The sequence below is a fragment of the Buceros rhinoceros genome, unplaced genomic scaffold (genome assembly GCF_000710305.1).
Source record: "Buceros rhinoceros silvestris isolate BGI_N320 unplaced genomic scaffold, ASM71030v1 scaffold7976, whole genome shotgun sequence".
Taxonomy (NCBI): Eukaryota; Metazoa; Chordata; class Aves; order Bucerotiformes; family Bucerotidae; genus Buceros; species Buceros rhinoceros.
Genome location: NW_010418035.1, coordinates 103,052 through 113,355, shown reverse-complemented (window position 1 = coordinate 113,355; position 10,304 = coordinate 103,052). Strand labels below are relative to the sequence as shown.

At 49.2% G+C, this 10,304-nt stretch overlaps 1 protein-coding gene across 1 annotated transcript in view; it reads right to left on the bottom strand.

Annotated features, from left to right (window-relative positions):
• Nucleotides 1-1,659: 1,659 nt before the first annotated feature.
• The window catches only part of PHACTR1 (phosphatase and actin regulator 1), a 56,622-nt gene continuing 47,977 nt past the window's right edge, over nt 1,660-10,304 (bottom strand). Inside the window, exons 9-11 of the mRNA XM_010138377.1 lie at nt 5,482-5,622; nt 3,505-3,581; nt 1,660-1,791 (exon numbers count right to left, since the gene is read on the bottom strand). Of these exons, the coding sequence (XP_010136679.1) occupies nt 1,776-1,791; nt 3,505-3,581; nt 5,482-5,622 (234 nt within the window). The 3' untranslated portion in view covers nt 1,660-1,775. The remainder of the gene's footprint in view (nt 1,792-3,504; nt 3,582-5,481; nt 5,623-10,304) is intronic.

Genomic DNA, 10,304 nt, shown 5'->3' with positions numbered 1-10,304 from the left:
TTTACTCCTGCGCCCAGAGGAATGAGACAGAGGCCGGAGGAGAGGCAGGAGCGTTGGCACTATGCAGCAGTGGCCGTTGAATGCTCACATGCGAGAGGCTTCTCAGCCCGCAGTCGGAGCTAGCATGGCACGGGGGGAGGTAGAGAGGGAGCACAGAAGAGTGGGTAGATAACATGGAAGACAGTGAGAAAGGAAAAAAAATAATAACAGAAATAATAACACTGTAGTAAAAAACTTTGGCCTCTCTGTTCAAACTGTCGAAGTAAAATAACTGTTATGGAAGAAAAAAGGTGTCCTGAAGTGATGATCTGGAACGCGCTCCAGTCGTGTTGCTACAGGGCTTTGGGCCACTGACCCAAAACGCGGCAAAGTAGTTTCTTGCTAGAGCTGGAAAAGAATCCTAGACAATGTTTCCCTGTCAGCTGGCCTGACGTGGGTTAAGGACTGCATTCTGGAAGGTGCTGGGTTCAGAAAAGCACTCAGGTGTGCTCTCTTCACACCTCTCAGAAGTTCCTGACTGTGCTGAGGCTGTCTGTGTGCTTACCTGGTGTAAGCCCACGCCTAAGTAAGTCGGCAGGTAAGCCAGGACCAGAGTGACCAGCTCTCTGAGCTCTGCTGGGTCAGTTTGTGTGTTCAACTGCTATAATGAAAATAAATTAAACCCAAACCAGAGCAGCTCTGAATTTCTGCCCTTCCACCTCAGTCGTGGGGACCGGGGACAAGTCCGACCATCCATACCAACGCACCAGGTTTTGTTAGGCTGGGGACAACAACTGGTCGCGCTTTTCTCAGTCTGACTTCAGGAGCATTTCTCGAAACACCCGATACAGAGGATAGATCCCTCCCCAGTTCCTCTTGTCCTGTGTCCCTCTGCAGAGCCGGGGGCAATCCCAGCCCTTCTTGCTGCCGGGCACGTGTCAGCTCTCACGCAGTCGCGAGGCTGGGGTGTGAAAACAAACTACAAGCCGAGCAAATGCCACGCAGCGACCATGAAGAGGTGGGTTTTGCTTGTCCTCAACGTTCTTGTCGCTTTCTGCTGATGGGTTCACGACTGGGTTTAGAAAATCAGACTGGAAAGAGAAGAAAGATAAACACTTGCTCGACCTGAACCAGCCTTCCCTAGCGAGTCCTGTTCTTCACGGGGGATGCCCGTTTCTGCTTGGGAGCTGAACGCTGCTTCTTGGCTGGCCATAAACCTCTCCAGGGAAGGAAATGCCTTCGCAGGTGGGCTGGCCCGTAGGACAGTTCTGCTCCTTCACCGTCCTTACAAGGTGCTCGCAGCCCAAAAGGAGGGATTGGTGTAAGTGCTTTCGTGCCACAGGCGCTCGTCTTTCGGAGACTTCACCCAGGCCAGTGGTTCCCTGAACACCATCTCGGGGCTTTTCGGCGTCGATGACAGAGGCTCATCAGGATGAGGGGTGCCTGAAGACGGAATGGCTGCACCACCAGCTGAGCTTGGACACGTATGGCAAATCCACATGCCAGGGAAGTCTTTTACAGAGATGCCAAGTCTTGGCACGATTCCCACCAGGGGTATTTCTGTTATTGAAGCTTGAACCAGCAGGTCTGATGATGCTGCAGTACCCATCACATGTAAATACAATTTTCCTTTTTTATTAATATTTATTTTTCTACTCTTTTTTTCCTCTTTTTTTTTAAAAAGGCAGTTCAGAAGATTTACATTGTACGTAACAGGGAAGTGATTAATACCAGCACTTATGGTTCCTTTTAGTTATGTTTCGAAGACGGCATAGTAGTCAGGTAGAATTGAACTGCTACGGTCTATGAAACCTAGAACCCAAGGGGAAAAAAAAAAGTGAAATAGTAAGATAATACCCTCACATGCATATTTCTGCAAGCACACCCTGTGTCAGGAGGTCTGGCTATGTCAGCTCTCCTTCTAAGCTTTGATTTTTCATTCTATTATGAATTAATTAATGTGTCCCTCTAGTAGAGCCACACTTAGAGCCTTTGCTCAGCTCAAGCCACTGCTTAATGACGTGAATAGCTCATTACCTTGCTAATGATTTTATAATGGTGATTTATCTACGTTGGTTTAACAGAATTACTCCAGTTTGTTTAAGGATGCTTCCTTCAAGTGGGTATTTCCTGAAGCCGCTTGTCTAACCAGTAAGTCCCGCTGAACTTCAGACAAACCCTTACTCCAATTTCTATTACTTTAGTTACAGCTCTGCTATGCTGGACGTGGAGTGAGGCAAAGGCACTCGGTGGCTTCCAAAGACAAGCGGAGTCACCTCAGAGGGTCACTGCTCACAGTGCCCAGCAGTGGCAGAGAAGCAGACTGTTGCCCACAAACTGTGACAACCAAGCAGTTGGAGACTCGTGGGAAACCAAACCAGCCTCTGTGCTTGTGGCGTGCTAAATGCCTCGTGGAAATCAATGCAGCTCGACTCCTTGTAGCAACAGCCCTTTAAAACAGCCTTATCCTTTCTAAATTTGTCACCACTCTCCTGGGGGAGCGAGCCGTGTCCTTCACAGGCTCAGGCACCGGGGTCAACGGAGCCCCCCCCTAAAGCCTCTCCCAGACCTCGCGGCTGGTCTCTAGCAGCGCTCTGTTACTAGAAGCACCCCCAGCCAACCATCCCAGCACGCGCCGGGAAGGAGAAGGGAGATTGTTCCTGCAATGGAAGACATGCATAATACATGGGGTGAATTTTAATGTCATCATTAATTTACACACAGAAAAATCCCCTAATACAAAATGAATTTTGCCATAAGCTTTTCTGTATTTTTCTTCAAAGCACTGACTGCATCTTTTATGAGCACCTCGCCGATGAACTACGAATACGAGGGCAGCTCCACTGCTGCACCAGAGCTCACTGCCACTTGTCTTCAATCCCTAACTTGTCTTCAATCCCTGCCAATTGTCTCCAACTTCCGACAGGGCTGCCTTCAGCGGGAATGCCTGGGGTTCAGCTCATCTCAGCGCTCAGCACCAGAGTCAGAGCAGACTCTGCACGGGCTGTGCGAGGGGACATGCCCTGAGCTCCCCGTGTGCCTCAGACCTAGCCTGTCACAGAGGAGGGCTCTTAGCCTGGGGTAAGTCATTCACTCCTTAACTTTTCAACTGCAAAAAAAGCCTAAAAGAGAGGACAGGACTGTGTGGTGGGACGTGTGTAGCGCGGCAGAGCCGTACGCTCGGTGGGGTTTGAGTGTATGTGCCGCTCCACACAAGCTTCCTGTCCTCCTTCAGACACCAGCATGTGTAGATAGAGGGACAGACAGGCAGCTAGAGCATGACAAAAAAATAAAATAAAAAGCATTTACACTTTATTAAGCAGAGAGCACGTGGCTGCACACCTCCACGTAACGGGGCAGCCTGAGTTCGTCTGTGCGCAGTTCTTTTACAGCCTGTAATTCTAAATGTTCTCTAGACCTTGTGGTTTGGGCCTTGGGTCTTGGAGAAACAGCTGCTGTGGTTGTTCTGGGGATTTTTTACAACAACAGTATTCACTGACAGTTAAAAAATTAATTGCAGCTTACCTTGTTAGATGCCTACTTAATTCATGAACTTCCATTTCAGTGCTTTTAAATTCATTAAGTTCTTTTCGAATGGCTGCCTGCAAAGGACAAATAAACTCCTCAGTGTATAAATGAGCGAGATGATTAACATAAGTTTGCTTTGTTCTCAAAACAGTATATTAAAAGGGAAGCAGATAATATCGGAGAGAGAAAGAAAACATAAAAAAAGACTTCAAAATGTGAAAAGGAACAGAGATAAACATGTTCTAAATCACATAAAGGGAAGAAATAGATGCTTTGGTGAAATGGCTCAATTTGAAAACTTATGGAGACAACACAGATATAGAACCCAATATTATGTAAACACTTTCATGTACAAAGTCCAAATCAGCATAAGCATGAGGAGAAAAATGGAAGCAAAAGGGCTGCCTGGCTCCCTGTCCTCCACTCTGCCCCTGGCTGTGCTCCTCTGCCCTCCTCCTCCCTTTTGACCCTCTGAGCCATTTATGGAACCAATTCAACACACTTATCCAGCAGAAAACCAGCCACAGGTCAGCATCTGCAGCAGACCCAGTTACCTGCAGCCGCTGTGGCTTGGCCATGATGGAACAGAAAACCAGGGGTGACTGCCAGGAAGAGAAATATTGAAGAATAAAAAAAAAAAGAGGGGGGTGGGGGTAGCATGGAGGGACTCAACTTTGAGGTAGAGACAGTGCTCAGAAGTTGCTCAAGTCCCACGCCCAAAGTCAAGGCTCCTGGCAGCCCTGTGGTATTTGTGGCTCACTGTTTTACTGTGGGTTTTCTTGTGAGCCTTGGGGGAAGGATGTGCAAGGCGGCTGCTGCGGCCGAGTGCTCCTGTGGGTCCAAGGTGTGGCTGCTGCCTTTCCTTGTGACGATGAAAACACCAGCCTCAGCGAGCGGCTGCTCCAGGCTGCTCTACTTGTGTCTGTCAGGAGGTTTTTCTTGATGAAGGAAATATAAACTAGTACCAGAAGCGTGAGCCTGAACCAGGGCTTTTGGAACTGCCACCGATCCAGTCACCTTTGCCTTAGCAATAGATTTTGTGAGTGCGATCTAAGAAAAGGCCCCTTGTGTTCCTCCTGCAGAGCTTTGGGTGTTTATTTACCTCAGTGATGCCTGGCAGCCTCTGCCTCCATCTATCAGGACAGAGCGAGAGCTCCGCAGCACCTGGGGGCCCTGCCTTCAGCAGACCAATTTGCTCCTGAAGTGACTGTGAAGGAGCCCGTGAGGGTCTGAAATCTCTTCTGGCCCTGCACCCCTCAGCTGCTGGAGAGCTTTAAAAGCGCCCATTCGTTCCGCTAACAGTCGGACCTGTTACGGTTGAAGTCAGACTGAAGGCAGCTCCCTACACCCAGCACACAGGGCAGGATTTACTGACAAACAGGGAGGTCCATTACTAGTATCTGGTTTTGCAATAAATTCAGCCCATGCTGACCAATGAAGACGGTTATTGAATCAAAGCCCTCAAAGAAAATAACCTTTTATAGGGCGTTGCAGCTTTGTCGGGTATTTTAGGGTTGTTTCCAATTTGTCTGGCTATTTTTTCTAACAGTGGACACAGTGGTGGGGACCAGCAGAAATCAGAATACCACCCCCATGACCCACCCTGCTCTGCTGGGTCTCACAGGAGCTCTCAGCCGGCAGCATTATGTGGCAAGACCAAAACCAACCAAAAAATAACAGGGCTGCCCTCAAGACCTTTCCTCTCAGGGCTCGGTTCTCTCTCCTCTCTGTTGAAACGGTGTGATTCTGCTAAGCTTGCTCCTGTTTCCACGTATATAGGAGCCTTCTTGCCAAAGATTTATGACTCCAACAACAAACCTCGTGGGTGGGAAGAAACCAGAGGTGTGTGGGAAGGGACATCAGGTGATGTTTATTCCTTGATGGCTGTGGGTCCTGGGGAACTCAAGGGATGCTGTTTGCTGCAACATGCTGAGGCCGTTCAGCTCATGGCTCTCCCAAAGTTGCTCCACTTACTTTGTCGGCGGCTGTGAGTCGTGTCCAGGGTTTGTCCGCCCTCCTGTCGTAGTCCTGCGCATCTGCCACTTCCACGTAGTCACTGAAGCGGATGAGGATCTTCCTCTCACGTAGCTCTTCTACCGTGGGCCTTTGGCTCAGCTGCAGGTTTGAGGAAGGAGGGCAGAAAGCCATCAGGACTTCACTTTTCCCCTGCAGAGTGCTGCATAGGGATTTATGTTACCACAGCCATTGCTATGATAACGAGAGGGTTCAGGCACTCCCAGCACCGTTGTTTTTATCAACCTTTCACAGAATTGCTACTTGGGAGAGAACCTCTTGTTATACATAGCATCACCCCACCTTGCTGCTGGAGCTGTTGTTTGGGAAGGAGCTGTGGCCAGATGCCCCAGTCCCTGGCTGAGGTTGATCACCCCTGGCAGAAATGAGATGTAATATGAGAAAATCTCCAGGTGTACTGATGTCTCAGGAAGAGACCAAGACTACAAGGCAACTTTAAAACTCCCCACGCAGGCTGCACGCTCCTCAGCCTCGAGCTGCTGTGTCTGCCTCTGCGCTCCCTGGGAAGTCAGGCAAAGGCACCGCGCGGCTCCTGCCCTGAATTATGCACAAAACGTGACAAACGACTTTCCTTACCATTCTGATACTCTGCAGACTTGTCCTTACCTCCTGAAAAGGCAGGCAGCATCATGACTAGTGCTCATTGAGCTTTTTCACTCTGTGCTGCAGCTCTGTTTTGTGCCACGGCATTTTTGCCTTTTAACAGTTTACATCACATACTACGAGCCAAAAAAAAAAAAAATTGCAAGAGTGGATTGTATCATGTCAAGAAAGAGTCTTCATTGTTCTTTGAAATTCCACAGCAGAAGAGGCAGCCACACTCCGAAGTCTCCTCTCAAATTAGAAACAGTGCTGTGCTGGTCGTCCACGTTCCCTACAGCCAGCTCCGGGGCTGGCGACAGGAACTGGCTTTCAGGGCTCAATTGTCCCCGTGTGTACAGCGTGCTGGCCAACAGCACAAGCCATCGCGCACCTCTCTCTGAAGAGTGCTTGAGGTTCTATTCCACAAAGTTATTTAGGCTCCTGAATCCCGACGTGCAATTCCACCCTCCTCCCAAATGAAGTGTCCAAGTTCCCTGCATGTCATCTGCCAGGGAGAATTAAGATTCAAAACGCTAAGAGGAGGGTGAAAAATCCTTTTAGACAAGACGGTTGTGACGGGAGGTGGCAGTGGGGCCGCTCTGCTTACACTGGTAGTGCAAACCAGGTTCAGACACTGTGTGCAGAGTCCTGCGCTAACAGCCAGCCTGGGAGATGCTGGGAGGACAGCAGGCGGGTTCTGCCCTGCGGGGCTGCACCCCTGGCGGTTCGCACACACCGAAGGCAGAGACAGCACGGAAACAAAGCGTAACCAGCAGCACAGTTCTGCACTCTGCCTTCATGCCCTTGCCTAGGGCAGCCGGTGTCCGGCAGGTCGCAGCTCGGCACTTCATGTGTTGTCTCTAAAGCTGTTTTAGGTTAAATTATGACATTTCAGAGGGGAGAAAAAACCCCTGCTTGCTAGTTTGAAAAAGAACAGCTTCAAAACTTCTGAATATTGCAAAGATCTTAAACCTAAACAGTTCTCTCACAGCCACCTTCTTCTATGAGGGCGTATGGAGTTTCCTGGGGGGAGCTGCTCAGCGTTCTGATGTCCCTCGAGATTCCTCCTACTTCTTCCAAAAGCTTCCCAAGAAAAGCCCCGTTTCATACATACCCGCATTCAGCTCAGCCAAGCAGCATGTACGCAGTGAGGTTAGCAACAAGCGGAGCTTACACGCTTTGGGGACCTTCCCTTTAAAAAGCAAAATGCATGCACAGCGTGTGTAACTCCCTCGGCTTTTTTTTTTTAGACAACGGGATAAAGATATCTCTGAATGTCAGAAAAGCCAGCGGGCACAATACAGTAGATTGAATGGGGTATAGATTTAGAAATGTTATTTTTTCATTCCCGCAGAACAGAACTGCTGCTCCAGCTGGCAGCCCTGATACCTGCGCCTAAGTCACCTGCAAGCCACGTACGCGCTGCAAGTAATATACGGGCTTTTCACAAAAGCAAGAAAACCAAAGTGCTTGGAGTGTAATCGCAGCTGTGCTACGAGTGAGGCTTCTCTCTGTCCTACGACCCACCTTGACTGGGATTTCGAACTCAGGCTTTTCTGGCAGCTCTAGTAGAGGAGCTGCAGGTTTGCGAGCACTGACACATTACTCAGACAGCAGGAAGCAGTTTTGCCTCTGATGATTTAAAATGTAGACTATGGCAATAGAGAATCTTTATGCTGCAATAACGTTAAGACTACGCCCCAAAATTCACAGTTGTGCTGACCAAAGCGACTATCAAGTTCGTCCACAGGAGAAGGCAGGTGGCTGTTGACACTGAAATGTGCCAGGCTGCTGTCTCGGTGCTGTCATGAAGGCGAGAGCCCCGTGCACCACGGAGGTGGCGGTGCTTCTGCTGGTGCTCTGGTGCTGGTATGTACCTCGACGCTGCACTGGGTCTTAAACAGCTCGCCTGGCTTCCTCGGTGTGCCAGGCACGGGTTCGTATCAAAGCAATGACGGTAGATGTTAAGGGTCACATGAAGAAACGGGACACATTTGAGGGATGTTTTCAGGTTCGCAGATGCACAGAAATCAAATCATCGGGGCATCGCCTGCACATTTCACAGCCTGTAACCCTTTGGTGGGCGTGAGGAACTGGGCACTGAATTAACGTGAAAAAATGTCAAGGGCTTAAGCACGTTATGAAACTTTGATGTTAATGTGAATCGTTCATTCTTAGGTGACACCTGAACCTAAGACAGACTAAAAGCTGCTGCTTCTCCTCCTCTGAAGTCACACAGCTATTACTGTATATTATTTTTAGATGCTTTGCTTCAGAAACCCGGGGCAATTTCAGGTACTTATACACCCCATCAGAGTGGTGGACAGTGTCTCCATCCCCACAAAGCGACGCACAGAGACCGAGCCACTGGCTCAAGGTGACCCAGGAGGCCTGGGGCAGTGCTATGAACAGAAAAAAATGATGCACAGACTCTTGTGCCAGTGCTCTGGCTGGGACAGACAGTCCCGAAATCCACAGCTTATACCACATAGTTCATGTATGGCCATAATCTACATATATTTACATACAGAAAGGCACACAGAATGTATCCAGTATGTTAAACTGAAGCACCGGTCTGATCCTACTAAATGTAAAGAGTGGGACAACCACACTGAGTGGTTTTCTAAAAGCGAGTAATTAAAACGACGTTATCAGAACGGTTAACAAACTGCCCCGCCTCTTTCTCATGCCAGTGCAGAGATTTGTTTGTGAGCTGCTAAGCACGAGGGTGTCTCAGTACATCTGGGGTACCCAGCGCACCCTTAACTCCTCCACAGCTGAGGAAACAGCTTTGCACAACAGGCTGTAAGCCGCTCCACCGCTGGGGTCAGCTCAAGGTCTCTTCACGTGAGCTCACCCAGGAGCTCACCTTGGAGTTTATTTTTATGACCAGTGAGCTGCAGTCTCCTGGGTCGAAATGGCTTAATGCCTCACAATCCTTCTTGGACAACACCTGCTTCTTCTAACAGCCTGCAAGAATAGGGCTTGTTCGAGAAGGACACGGTCAAGGACACGATGCGATTGCCCACACAAGGCAGCGGTGCTCCGAGCTGGGAGGAAAGGATCTGAGCTGGACCTTCATTAACGCCTGTTAATGTCTAAGGGATGTGCTTGCGCCTGTCTGGACTTTATCTGGCTGTGCCACCTGGGCAGACACAGCTCTATTTACCCATTTGGGGAGATCTGTGGGCTGAGGGAGCAGGACAACTTCCTGGCGAGTGACCTCATTATTGGAGTGTGAAACAGGGCAAAAATCCCTTTCGAGGTAAATGGATTTGTATCACCGCAAGAGCAGTGTAAATGAGGACGGGACCGCCCACGTCTCGTCACGGGAGCTCAAGTTTTCCTCTGGATCACCGAAGGTAAAAGCTTCGACACTAAACCAATTTGCAAGGGAAGGTTTGACACAACCCCCTTCTTTTTCCCAGCGTGGGAAATGAAGCAAACGCGAGCACCGTCAGAGGTAAAGTGGAGGGGGACGTACTCTTGCCAGTCCGGCCTCCGGATTTAGTCAAATGTGAGATGCTGAGTTTGCTCCACTTCAGTCACAGTGAAGCTTGTTGTCTTGTCACTTGTTTTGTTACCTCGTTAAAATGTTAGGGTTGTTCTTTAGGGAAGAAATCAAGGTGAAAAATTACAGCTCTTAACTAGCAGCCCACACAACCCCCTCTCTCCTTTGCTCCCCACCTTTTGTGGTGAGACACAGGGTGATGAAAAGACGAGATGTGATGAAAATGCCCTGAAGACCTTTTCCCTCTGACTCTAACACAGTTTATCCAAATTAGCCGCTAACCTTTTCTCTTCCCTAACCCTTCCCTCCCCTCCCTGCCTCCCTCTCACCGAGTCCCACCTCTCTCAAGAGTTCATTATTTTGAACAGCCTGTGCTGACGCAAGCCAGCGGAGGTCAATTAAAGAAAAGACTGAGCAGCAAGACACTTCCCAGGGCGGCACCAGTTTAAGTTGTACCAGGGCAGGAATTTAATGGGAGCAAAGATTTCAGGTTATTGCGGGGATGTGAAGAAACAGCCACTCCTCCTCATTTTGGTTGTCGATATTACAGCTACGAGATTTTTAGTTTTGGAGCTGGACCTCCAGGAAAAACTAGCTATTGACAATGGGGGATAGGAAGGAGCAAACAGCTCTGGGGAATGAGGAGCATGATGAGATTTGAGAGTAGGGA